Consider the following 12,991-nt stretch of genomic DNA (forward strand, 5'->3'; position numbering starts at 1 on the left):
TGCTCTTCGGAGTCGAGCAGGCGGACCAGCCGCCCGGCCTCCCCCGGGAGCAGGCGGTCCCTAGACCTATCGGATAGGTGGGTCCTCCCCCGTCGCGTGCCGTGTGCCGTCGCAGAGTGCTGTGGTCGGTCCTTGCGAGCCGTGGTGAGGCCAACACCAGTCCCCAGCCTGGGGCTGCCGCCGAGTCCCTCTCCCTGCCACGCCGAGGAGCAGCCTTGGGATGCTCCAGGTGTCCCTTGGCCCCTCCGTGTCCCCTCTGGCTGCTGCCTGCCCAGTCCATGGGGACCATGCCCTGGCACCCTGGTCCTGCTCGCTGGCACTGCCAGGCTGGCAGCTCTGCTGCCTGTACCCCAGGAGGTGTGGGAGCTGGGGCCTCGGGGACTCACATGCCACCCCCCATTTCTGGTCACCTTCTGGGGAGCACCTGGCTGGGCAAGAGCCTGGCACAGTGATTTGGGACCCTTGCAATGTGCCAAGGGCCCTCTCCTGGCTCAGCCCAGGATCAGGCTGGGGAGGTGAGGTGTTTCCAGGCATGAGCCATGACTCCTGCACCCCTGTACCCCAAGTCACCTTCCTGAGGCACCTGGATGATGCCAGTGCCCCTCCCTGCTGGGACCAGCCTGGACATCCCCAGCACCCTCCACCCTGTGGTGTCCCCTGCCTCCCCACCAACCTGGGCCTATCCAGTCCCCTTGTTCCCTTCCCCCTTGCCCATCCCTGAGTCCTGGCTGCGGGTGCTGGAGACATGGTGTCGGCCTCTTCCTAGGCATGTCCCTGTCCTGTCTGCATGTCTGCTTATGTCAGCCTGTCCCCACAGAGCCCTGTGGCCACCTCATCCCTGTCCCCATCCCCTCCTGGCATTCAGGAACCCCTCTGTGCTGCTGCAAGAGGGGCACACAGGAAGGGCCAGGGGGGCAGGTAGGGTGGTGGGAAGGTGTCCTGGCAGGAAGAGAGGAGAGGGCACCCCTGGGTCGGGTTGATGTGCTTAAGGGGGGTGATGGAGTTGTCCTTGGACAGTGGTGCCCAGGAGGTCTATGGGGAGCTCTAGGATGTCAAGGTAGAGGTTGGGTGGCAGATGTGCAGGTCTGGGGCAGGATGGGGTGTCTGGCAGAAGTGGGGAGCAGGATCAGCCGGAGGGTTCTGCCTGGCTGCACTCTGGTCCCCCCACCCCTGGCAGGGGTGAGCTGAGAGGTCAGACATTGTCCCCACGTCCCCACATCAGCCCAGTGCAGGCAGAGATCAGAGCCCTGAGAGTGCCCCAGCCTGGGGGGCTGTCCCAGCCTTTGCCTTGTGCCCCATTTGCCAGCCCTGGCACAGGCTGCCCAGGGCAGTGGTGGAGTTCCCATTTCAAAGCCCTGTCGATGTGGTGCTGAGGGACGTGGGTTAGTGGTGGCCTTGGCAGGGCTGGGTTAGTGGTTGGACCTGATGATCTTGAAGGACTTTTCCAACCAAAACGATTCTATTCCGTGAGTCCCAGGCCGAGGAGGCTGGTGCTGACCAAGGGCCCTGCCTGCCGGTGGTGCAGGGACCCCAGGGCTGGTCTGGCCGTGGTCCCACGGGAGCCTTGTCCTTGTCTCCCTTGTCCCCACAGCCCCACAGGGAGCAGCCGCTACGCCTCGTCGGCCGAGCTGAGCCAGGGCAGCTCCCAGCTGAGCGAGGACTTCGAGAACGAAAGCCTGAGGGACTCGGAGCTGGACGAGCGGGACGGGGACTCCTACCACTCCTGCCACAGCTCCGTCAGCTACCGCAAGGACTCGCCCCGCTGGGAGGAGGAGGACGATGACCTTTATCTGGAGGAGGAGGAAGAGGAGGAGGAAGAGTTCAATGAGGACTACAGTGAGAACGAGGAAGGCTACCCCAAGGAGGAGGAGCAGGAGGAGGACCTGCAGGAGCAGGGCACATATGAAGCCCCCGAGCATGATGCCTTCCCCCCGCTGCAGAAACCCCCTGGGCAGCAGCAGCAGCAGCAGGTCCCACCACAGCAACCCCAGCTGGTCCCACCACTGAAACTGCAGCAGCAGGAGAAGAAGGAGGAGAGGAAAGAGGAGAAGCAGGAGGAGAGGAAGGAGGAGAAGGACACCTCTATCCCCCAGGAAACCCCAGAGGCCATCCCGGCCCAGCAGGGAGCAGATGAAGCCCCCCAGGCAGAGGTGGCCCTTGAGCCCAAGCCCCCAGAAGCAGCTGAGAGGTAGGAGGGATGTTGTCCTTGGGGTGGCCCTGTGCCTGGGGACACCCAGGATGTTCAGGAGGTGGCTGGATCTGGTGCTGCTGGTGCCAAGGGTCAGTGCCAGGGACCTGCTGTGATGTCTGGAGGTTTTCAGAGTCACAGAATGAGTGGGGTTGGAAGGAACCTTTAAATGTCATCTATACAGTCCCCCCTGCAGAGCACAGGGAATTTTTTGACTACATCAGGTTGCTCAGAGCCTCCTCAAGCCTGACCTTGGATGTTTCCAGGGATGGGGCCTCCACCACTTCTCTGGGAAACCTGTTCCAGTGCTTCAGCACCCTCATTGTAAAGAACTTCTCCCTGGTATCCGATCTAAATCTACCTTGCTCTAGTTTAAGGACATTTCCCCTGGTCCTGTTGCTACAAGCCCGTGTAAACAGCCCCTCCCCAGCTTTCCTGGAGCTCCTTCAGGCACTGGAAGCTGCTCTAAGGTCTCCCTGGAGCCTTCTCTTCTCCAGGCTGAACACCCCAGCTCTCTCAGCCTGGCTCCAGAGCAGAGCTGCTCCAGCCCTTGGATCATTTGTGTGGCCCTTCTCTGGACTTGTTCCAGCAGGTCCACATCCCTCTTGTGCTGGGGGCTTCAGAACTGGACACAGTGCTCCAGGTGGGGTCTTAGGAGAGCAGAGTAGAAGGGCAGAATCACCTCCCTTGACCTGCTGGTCGCACTTCTTTGGATGCAGCCCAGGACGTGATTGGCTCTCTGGGCTGCAAGTGCACATTGTTTGCTCATGTCCAGCTTTTTGCCCACCAGATCCCTCTCTGCAGGGCTTCTCTCTACCACATCATCCCCCAGCCTGTATGGATAGTGAGGATTGCCCACCCAGGTGCAGGACCTTGCACTTGGCCTTGTTCAACCTCTTGAGGTTCACCTGGACCCACTCCTCCAGCATGTCCAGGTCCCTGTGGTTAACATCCCATCCCTCTGGCATGTTGACCACACCAGTCAGCTTGGTTCCAGTTGCCTGAGGCATGGGGGTGGGGGAAGCCCACCCTGGTCACACTGTCCTGGCACAGCCACCAGGGCCACACTAAGCAGGGGCAGAGCTCAAGGCCTTTGACATCCTTCCATGGCTCCTGGAGGGTGGGACAGGTTTATATCCTGGGTGTGAGGGAGGTGGGAGCTTGGGGCTGTGGTTCCTCTGCTTCAAGCTATTGGCTTCCTGGATAGAGGGGATACCTGGAGCTCAGCATGGTCAGTGGAGGGAATTCCCTTCATAGGAGTGAATCCTCTCCCATGGCCACTGGCAAAAGCTCCTCCGTGGCTTCCTGTGCTGTACAGATGAATTATTTGGTGGCCAGGTCCCCACTACAGCACGTGAATAATTCATATATTGGTTTCTGCCCTTAATTACTGGACGTGTCTGCTTCCCCATGGTTTGGTGAGTACCTCTGCTCTGTGTAGAGGGCAAGTGTGATGGGCTTGTTTGGTCTTTTATTTAGTTTAAATTATAAACCAGAGCTGAGGAATCTGTAATTTAAAAGAATGTGCAATAAGATGGTTTTTTTTTTGTTTATTTGTTTTCTTTTAGAATATGTATTTAGGCCCAAGGGCTGGCTAGAGCCCTGGGGGAGGTTCCTGTAGTTCACATCTGCCTGCAGTGTCTGTTCTCCAGGCAGGGGACTCAAGGGTCCTGCACTAGTCACTGGGAACCATGGGTTAGTCTGAGGACCCCAAATTAGCACTGAGGACCCCAGGTTAGCACTGGGGACCACATACTAGCACAGGCAAGGCCTCAGAGGGCTGGTTTGAGCAGGTTTGTCTCCTGAGCTCCCCACAGTTTTGTCCCAGGCTGGTTCTGAGAACCCATCTCCAGTGTCACACCACACCAGGCTCTCCAGGAGGCTGGGATGTTTGGAGGATTTGGGTTTTGTTTTTTTTTTGTGGTTTTTTTGTTTGGTTGTTTTTTTTGCAAGAGAGGAGAAAAACAAAAGCCTGCAACAACCAGCATGTCCAGGCTGGCAGGTGCTGGGTGTTGGGAGCTCTTGACCCCAGGAGGTTGTAGCATGGCAGGGAGCAGCCAGAGGACATCCTGCTGGGATGATGAGGGGTGAAGGATGCTTAATGCCCCTGCTTTTGTCACTAGCAGGCCCTTGCTTCTGGAGGGATCCCTTCATGTCACTTGGGTGCCAAGGGCAGAGTTTCCCAATGGGGGGAACTCTTGGCTTCTCCCCATTGCTCTGCCTTGTCTGTGCTGCCCTTTGCCTGTGGGACTTGCTGCCTTTTATAAGGTCCTTGCTGGTAGCAAGAGGGGTTTTTTGCCAAGGCCACACTGGCTCAAGGCCCATCAGGATCCCTGAACTGCAGCTTCAGCCACAGGATCACGGACTGGTTTGGGTTGGAAGGGACCTTAAAGATCATCCAGTCCCAAGCCCCTGCATGGGCAGGGACACCTCCCAGCAGCCCAGGCTGCTCCAAGCCCCATCCAACCTGCCCTTCAACACTGCCAGGGATGGGGCAGCCACAGCTTCTCTGGGCAACCTCTTCTAGTCCTGCCCAGGGGCTGCATTCCCCTCACCCTGGTGCTGTGCTGGGAGGTGACTGAGCTGTGTGTGCTTGCAGGGAGCAGGCGGAGGTGGAGGTGCAGGACCCTAAAGCACGAGCCAAAGCCAACTGGCTGAGAGCCTTCAACAAGGTCTGCATGCAGCTGCAGGAGGTGAGCAGCCCCCCCCGCCACCGGCCCCACGCACTGGGCTGGGGCCACAGCCCCTCCTGGGCCCAGGAACCTTCTAGATCCCATGGACATCCCACACCCTGAGGACAGTGGGGACCTGGGGGCCCCTAACAGTGATGGTCTCACAACCCCATTCATGCCAAGTGGGACCCCCCCCAAGGGGCAGGGAGCACTGACGACCTTCCCCCGGTGTGTGCTGCATGTGATGTGCTGGTGTGAGCCCCTCCACCCTCTCCCCTTGTATTGAGTTGACAATTTTTTGTTCTGTTTTTAGACTCCATCCTCCATCTTTTATTTTTGTTTTGGCTCTGGATTTGCCCCCCTGGGGCTTGGATCCCCGTCCCCACTGCTTCTCTTTTCAGTTGTCCACCACCATGGCCCTTGCGCCCGCGCCCCCCCTTCCCGCAGGGAAGGGCTGTAACCTGCCTGCAGGTAAGCGTGTCCAAGGGAACACCCCAGCAACGTGTGTGCCTTCCCAGCCTGTGTGTGTGTCTGTGTGTGCAGGGATTGCCCCCCCCAAGGAGGCAGAATTATCTCTTTCCTCCCTTCTCCCCACAGATAGTCCACCCCCCACAAAGGGAGGTGGCACAGTGGGGGGTCCCTGCACACACCCTGCTCTGCTCTGCCTTGTCCCCCACGCTTCTCTCCAAGGGGCTGTGGGTCCCTGGGGACCTGCTGAGCCTTCCAGCACTGCTTTTCCAGGCCTCTAAACCCTGAGTTTTTGCAGCCCCCTCCCCTGGCTTTGCCACCCTGAACCCCTCTCCTGAAGCCCACCCAGCTCAACCTCTTGAATATACTTTATTCCCCATGCAAACTCTTTGCTGGGAAGAGCCCCCATGTTGTAGGAACATGCCTTTCTTCTCCCACCCTGTAAACCCTAAACATGCTTCCCCAATGCTGAGTGCTTGGGTGCCAACAGCACCCAGCCCTGGGGAGGGTGGACCCCCCATGATGGCCCCCCCATGTCTTGCAGGCCCGTGGGGAAGGTGATGGAGAAGCCAAATCCCTGTGGTTCAAAGGCGGGTGAGTATGTGGGAATACTTTCAGCTTGCAGTTGTCTCTCCCTCCTCGTTAGGATGTGATTAACAAGCTCATCAGGGGGGCCTGGCATGGGGAAGCATTGCCAAGGTGTGGGGGTGGTTTTTGGGCTGGATGCTGGTGGCTTGGTGCTTTTGGAGGAGCCAGCAGAGATGTCCATGAGAGCCACTGCCAAGGGGGAGAGTGAGCAGGTGAGTGGGCTGGCACAGGAAGGAGCTGGGGTGGCAGCTGCCCCTTCTCTCCTGCCATCTGGGACTCGAGGGGTGCTGTGGGAACCCCTGAACTGGCACCCACCCAGGCTGTGCCTCCAGCCCCATCTCACCCTCGCTGTCGGCCCAGAACTGGGCGGATTTCCCTGAACACCCACCAGATCACCCCGAGGTTTTCTTGCAGCCAGAGGCTGCAAAGCAGCAGTTCCCCCTCCCAGGCCCTGCTGCCTCATTCCTCTGGCAGCAGCTCCGTGCTCACCTTTGCCATCCCAGAGGGAAAGAAGCCCCGGCGCTCCCGCTCGCGCTGCACAGCCAAGGCTGCCTCAGCCACAAGGGCTGGGGCTTCTCCAGTTGTGCCACTGAAAGCAAAACATCTTCACGTGGGCAAAACCAGAGTTTCCTGCTAGAATCCCCTTCTCCCCATAAGTTTTCGGTTTGGTGATCCGTGGCTGGGGCGGTGGTGGGGTTGGGGGTCCCTGGGGTGGGTGCCAGGCCTGTCCGCCAAGTCCCCAGCGAAGGTGGGGCCACGGCAGGGAACCCCAGTGCCCCCTCCCTGCTGACTCTCGTCTCTCTTGCAGGCCGGGTGGCGGGCTGATCATTATAGACAGCATGCCGGACATACGCAAGCGAAAACCCATCCCCTTAGTTAGCGATTTGGTGAGGTTCCTCCTAACGCCTTGCACCCCACAGCTGCCAGCTTCGCTCCTGCTGTGCCCTGCTGGGCCCCCTGCCCTGTGTCCCCCCCCTGCCTCTAACATGGCTTGCGTGTTTCTCTCCTCCGGCCCGGCCCGGCCGTGGCGGCAGCGGGGCGGCAGTCAGGTTTCTGCGCTGCATTAACAGCATGCCCGACATTAAGCGTGGACGCAAATCTCTCCCTCTAGTCAGCGATCTGGTGAGCGTGGTCCGAGGGGTTAAAGAGAGAGCACCCTTAGGTGCTGCCAGCCAGCCCTGCCCAGCCTCCTCCAGCCCTGCTGCGGGGGGCCGGGGTGGCCCGAGATGTTTTGGGGGTCTCCTGGCCCTCGCAGTGGGGAGCTGTTGAGGACAGCACAGCTGGGCTCTCCCCACCCAAGGGTGCTTCTCTTTAACGGAGCTCCAGGGCCCTGTCCCCCACACCAAGCATCAGCCCAAGGCTTCCCAGAGCTGCGTCCAGTTTCCCATTTTTGTTACCAGTTCTGCATCCCCAGTCTCTTCCTGTCCCACCTGCCCGCCCAGCTCGGGCCGGTGCTGGGCAGATGGAACCGTGTCCCAGAGGAGGGGAGCACGGGCTTTGCTGAGCTGCACAGCCCCCCTGCTCCTGTCCCCACCACTGTCACCCTGCACTGCTACCACCCCGTCCCCATGTTGGGGTCCCATCCAGCCCCTGGGCTATACTGCACAGGGTCACTCTGCTGTCACCCCCCTGGTGAAAAGAGGCAGCAATGTTAGAAATCAGACACCCTTTGCACCCAGAATTCAGTGCCCTTTGCCTCCTCCCACCTCTCTTTACACGTTGTTTCTCCACTTTGTGACCTCTCCAGGGTGTCTCCGTTTTGCCCCCAACCTGCCTGCCCCTCTCCCATCACGCTGCCCCCCCTTGCTGCCCCCCCCCAGTGCCCCCTGCCCGCTCCGGCAGCCGCTGATGCTTCCGCACTGGCTGGAAACACCCCAGGGACTGGCCCAGCTGGGGGAGGGGTTGGTGTTGCCCCAGTCTCCGCTTGTTCTGGCAGGGAGGGGGCCAGGACTTGCTCTGCTGGGAAGTGGCTCCCACTAATAGTCTTTTATTCCTCCCTTGCTGGCCCTGGCTGCCTGCAGGCAATGGTAAGTGCCCCCCACCCCAGTCTTACCTCAAGAGGCCCCACTGGGGCTGAACTGGGAATGCCATAGGCTGCTGAACTCCTTCCCATCCCACTGCACAGCGGGGCAGTGCTTTGCAGCCCTGGCATCCCAGGGAGCTGGGCTGTCCCTGATGGCATCCTGGGGAGCTGGGCTGTCCCCACCAGAGCCCAGGGAGCTGGGCTGTTCCCTCTGCCAGCCCCTGCAGCCAGCACGCACCCCTCTCTGTGCTGGGGGGCTGTCCCAGGTATTTTATGGCCACTGGAACCCCAGAGGAGTGTGGGAGGGACAGATCCTGCTCTGCCAGATCTGGGAACTGTGTTTTTTTCCCACAGTCACTGGTCCAGTCCAGGAAAGCAGGAATCACGTCCGCATTGGCCTCGAGCACCTTGAACAATGAGGAGCTGGTAGGTGCTGGGGTGTGGGGTGGTCCTGGAGGGAGGGCTGAGTCCCGCTGGCTAGGCCAGCAATGGAGATGTGGGTTCTGTGCCACCCCAGCACACTCCTCCAGCCATGCTGGGATGCTCATGTGGGGCTGGTGGTGTTTGTCCTCTGCCTGGCTTGTCCACACCCAGTGGTGATGCTGCGCAGGGTCTCTGCACCCTGCCTGAGCTATTCTCCCCCTCTCTTTTTGGTCCTTGCACAGAAAAACCATGTTTACAAGAAGACCCTGCAAGCCTTAGTGTACCCCATCTCCTGCACAACGCCTCACAACTTCGAGGTGTGGACAGCCACCACCCCCACCTACTGCTACGAGTGCGAGGGGCTGCTCTGGGGCATCGCCCGGCAGGGCATGCGCTGCGCCGAGTGTGGCGTGAAGTGCCACGAGAAGTGCCAGGACCTGCTCAACGCCGACTGCCTGCAGCGTAAGGAGCTGCTGCCTGCAGCCTTCATCCCTTCTCACTCCGAAGGGGAAGGAGGGAGCAGCCCAGGGAGACATGGATCTCCTGCCTTGTGCATGGGGGGAGTGGTGGTTAGAGGGGGGAGAGGGTGATCAGACATTGGGATGGACTGCCCAGGGAAGCGGTGGAGGCACCATCCCTGGGTGTGTTCAGGGAAAGGCTGATGTGGCACTTAGTGCCATGGTCTGGATATGTGGTGGTGTCAGGTGATCTTAAAGGTCTTTTCCAGTCTTGGTGATCCTGTGAGCTGCACAGGTCTGTCCTGGGCAGGGTGACCCCTCTGGGTTTCAATTCATTCAACCTTGGTGGGCTTCTTGGCTCTCCTGCCCCCCTGGTCTCACCCATGTCCTCTCCAGGAGCGGCAGAGAAAAGCTCCAAGCACGGAGCAGAGGACCGGACCCAGAATATCATCATGGTGCTCAAGGATCGCATGAAGATCCGGGAGCGCAACAAGCCAGAGATATTTGAGCTGATCCAGGAGGTGTTTGGGGTCACCAAGACCACGCACACGCAGCAGATGAAGGCAGTGAAGCAGAGTGTCCTGGATGGCACCTCCAAATGGTCGGCCAAGATCAGCATCACGGGTAGGCACCGGTTGTGCCCGGCAATGTGTGCCACGGGGGACCACATGGTTGTACCTTTACACAAGGATGTGCCATGGGGGACTGGGTGGTTGTGCCCTTGCATGAGGATGCTGCTTGCTCCAACCACCCTCCTGCAAAGTGGCCTCAGCCCCAGGGGCTCCTGTGAGGCACCCAAGGTGCCTGTGGAGCTGTGGCTGGGCTGTGGCCCTGACTCCTCTCTCTGTTCCCTCTGCATGTGCCATGCATGTGCTGCGGGGCCGTGCCACGCTGGGCTGCAGTCGTTTGTGCCCAGGGCCTGCAAGCAAAGGATAAGACGGGTTCCAGTGACCCTTATGTCACTGTCCAAGTTGGAAAGACCAAAAAAAGGACTAAAACAATCTACGGCAACCTCAACCCGGTCTGGGAGGAGAATTTCCATTTGTAAGTTCACCCCTGGTCCCTTCATCCCTCTCCCGGGCCACTCGTGGTTGTGCTGGGTCGCAGTAGTAGTAGCAGCACATCCCTGTGAGGTGGTGAGGAGTCACCTGGGGCCTCACCCTGCCCCAGTTGAGGGTGGAGGGGGGCTGCTGGGGTAATTGGGAGTGCTGGTTTTGTGTTGTGGAGGGTTTGGCTCCCGGTGGTGGGGGCTGATCCAGGCTGTGTTGAGGCTGCCAGGGCACAGTGCAGAGCCTGGCCGAGCCCACGGGGAGGGTTGGGGTCCCCACATCCCCTCTCCTCCCCAGTTCCTGCCTTATTCTGGGATGGTCCCTCTTATTTTGGGAAACAGAGGATGGGGAGAGGCTGGAAAGGTTTCCCTGCTCATCCCAGGGCTTGCCCCTTCTTGCCTCCCCAGCGAGTGCCATAACTCCTCCGACCGCATCAAGGTCCGTGTCTGGGATGAAGACGACGACATCAAGTCCCGCGTCAAGCAGCGCTTCAAGAGGGAGTCTGATGACTTCCTGGGCCAGACCATCATCGAGGTCCGGACCCTGAGCGGGGAGATGGACGTCTGGTACAACCTCGGTAACTGGCTGCCCTGGCACTGCCTGTGTGGGCTGGGACCCCTGCCCTGCCCCCCAGGGGGACCTGCTGCCAGCCTGGTCATGAAGGCTGTCAGTGTATCATAGAATCACAGAACCATGGAATGGGTTGGGTTGGAAGGAACCTTAAAGATCATCTAGATCCAAACCCCTGCATGGGCAGGGATACCTCCCACCAGCCCAAGGTTGCTCCAAGCCCCATCCAACCTGCCCTTCAACACTGCCAGGGATGGGGCAGCCACAGCTTCCCTGGGCAACCTGGGCCAGGCTCTCCCCACCCTCACAGCAAAGAATTTCCTCCTAATGTCTAATCTAAATCTCCCCTCTTCAAGTTTTAATCCATCATCCCTTGTCCTCTCACTCCATGCCCTATATATGCTGCTGTCCTTCAAATATCAATTATTCCCTCTTGTTTCTGTGTTACAGTAAATATTTAAGAGAACCTTTCCCACTACACAGACTCTCTAGTTGTACACATTTGTATTTTGTAAACAAGAGTTAGTGGTGGTTTTGTGGTATTCTGAGAAAGCTGGAAGAGAAGCAAAGAGGGGTAACTCATATGGTGAAAGACTTGTGGCCTCTCCCCAGAGCTGTAAGACAGTGAAACAAGTGGTGGTTGGGAGCAACCAGCAGCACGGGTGGGCTGTGAACACTGGGGCAACCAAACACCTTGAACCTCCAGATCTCAGTCTGCTGCTACAAACACATGCTCTCAAGAGCCATTGGGGTCATTGACAGGGTCATTCTCAAAATCCTTTGAGCATCCTCAGAGGCGAAACTGGGGCATGGAGAGACCACATCTCTGTAGTGCCTGGAGATCTGGCCAAGTCCCTCTCTGCACTGCCTTGGTGGCATTGTCCCCTGGCCAATGGAGTCTTCTGGACCAAGAGTGAGCAGGGTTGCTCTGGGGAAGCCTCATGTCTTGACCCTCTCCCTGTATCCCCACAGACAAGCGGACAGACAAGTCGGCTGTGTCAGGAGCCATCCGGCTGCACATCAGTGTGGAGATCAAGGGTGAGGAGAAGGTGGCTCCCTACCATGTGCAGTACACCTGCCTGCATGAGGTGAGCAGCCCAGGCAAGGGGCATGGCCCCAACCCAGGTGATACCACCACTGGCCCCGGGGACCTGACAGGACTCGTTTGTACCTCCAGAACCTGTTCCACTTTGTGACGGATTTGCAAAACAACGGGGTGGTGAAGATCCCTGACGCCAAGGGGGACGACGCGTGGAAGGTCTACTTTGATGAGACAGCACAGGAGATCGTGGATGAGTTTGCCATGCGCTATGGGGTGGAGTCCATCTACCAGGCCATGACGTAAGTCCCTCACCTTCTGTCCTGCTCAAAGGGGCTGCACCAGGCCAGTGTGGGGATCACTGTTGGCATCTTGTTTGTACCCAGCCAGGGGTGTGGACATGCTCCCCTAGCACGCCCCACTGCCCTCCCTCCCCTTCTCATGCCTGTACCCCAACTCCCACACCCTTCCCTCCAGGCAGCCCCTCCCATGGCCCTGCACCCTCACTCTCTGCTCCCCTCTGCAGACATTTTGCCTGCCTTTCCTCCAAATACATGTGCCCGGGGGTGCCAGCTGTGATGAGCACCCTGTTGGCCAACATCAACGCCTACTATGCCCACACCACGGCCTCCACCAACGTCTCAGCCTCCGACCGCTTTGCCGCTTCCAATTTCGGGGTAAGTCCGATGGTGCGTAAACACTCCTTCCTTCTTCTCTCTCTTCTCTTGGGAGGGGGTGGGGGGCTCAAGGTGCAAAAAGGGCTGTGCAAAACACCCCGCTCCAAGCTGCAGCTGGAAAGCAGGGGGGTTAGCCCCTGCTTGTCCCAAAATTCATCCTACTCCTGCTTTTTCAGGAAGGAAAAGAGCCACCACCTTCCTGGGAGAAGGTCTAAAATTGTTCCCCAAATTATGATAGGAAAACCATGACTGGGGTTGGGGCAGGCTGGGATACTGAGCAGGAGGGGGAAACCTTGGTGGCGAAATCACAAGGAAGGTGGCAAGGAGCCACCCCTGCAGCTCACGGGGAGTTTTGCATGGTCCTGTGCACTTCGGGCACTCCCTGGGACCGCTGCAAACTCGCCCGGCTGTGCCAGCACCCGTGGGTGTCAGCAGGACGGGTTTGTGCCGGGGCCAGGTGGGCCCTCGGGGACATGGGAGAGGAGGGGCTGAGCTCTTCTCCCTGCTGCCCCATGGCATCCTGGAGGCAGAGGGTGCTTGCTCTGGATGCTCATGGGGCCAGCCAGGATCAGTGCCCAGCCCCGGGTCAGGTGAAGTGCTGGGTAGCCAGGGCCACAGCCAGGGCTGAGCTCACCTCCCGTCGCCTCCGGGTCACGCAGGAGGAGGAGGAACCTACGGAAAAAAAAAAGCAAAAAAAAAGCACCTTAACTCTAATGTGGAGGCTTTTAAAAACTTGTTTCTTTCTCTTTTTTTAGAGAGCCTAAGGTTGGGTCCTAAAGTGCCCGGCCGTGTCGCTTTAAGCCCGAGTTCCGTCGTGTCCGGGTTCCCGGCGCCGC

The 12,991-nt window shown here is 59.1% G+C and overlaps 1 protein-coding gene across 1 annotated transcript in view; it reads left to right on the forward strand.

The window, feature by feature from the left end:
• UNC13A (unc-13 homolog A (C. elegans)) overlaps positions 1-12,991 on the forward strand; it is a gene marked incomplete at its 5' end in the record, with an annotated part of 39,692 nt that overhangs the window by 2,708 nt on the left and 23,993 nt on the right. Inside the window, 14 exons of the mRNA XM_010001318.1 lie at positions 1,592-1,970; positions 2,094-2,188; positions 4,788-4,881; positions 5,873-5,922; positions 6,725-6,803; positions 7,938-7,943; positions 8,294-8,365; positions 8,605-8,824; positions 9,217-9,444; positions 9,723-9,864; positions 10,277-10,446; positions 11,412-11,527; positions 11,617-11,780; positions 12,005-12,155. Of these exons, the coding sequence (XP_009999620.1) occupies positions 1,592-1,970; positions 2,094-2,188; positions 4,788-4,881; positions 5,873-5,922; positions 6,725-6,803; positions 7,938-7,943; positions 8,294-8,365; positions 8,605-8,824; positions 9,217-9,444; positions 9,723-9,864; positions 10,277-10,446; positions 11,412-11,527; positions 11,617-11,780; positions 12,005-12,155 (1,966 nt within the window). The remainder of the gene's footprint in view (positions 1-1,591; positions 1,971-2,093; positions 2,189-4,787; positions 4,882-5,872; positions 5,923-6,724; positions 6,804-7,937; positions 7,944-8,293; positions 8,366-8,604; positions 8,825-9,216; positions 9,445-9,722; positions 9,865-10,276; positions 10,447-11,411; positions 11,528-11,616; positions 11,781-12,004; positions 12,156-12,991) is intronic.

Source organism: Chaetura pelagica, unplaced genomic scaffold, assembly GCF_000747805.2.
Source record: "Chaetura pelagica isolate M959 unplaced genomic scaffold, ChaPel_1.0 scaffold1277, whole genome shotgun sequence".
NCBI lineage: Eukaryota > Metazoa > Chordata > Aves > Apodiformes > Apodidae > Chaetura > Chaetura pelagica.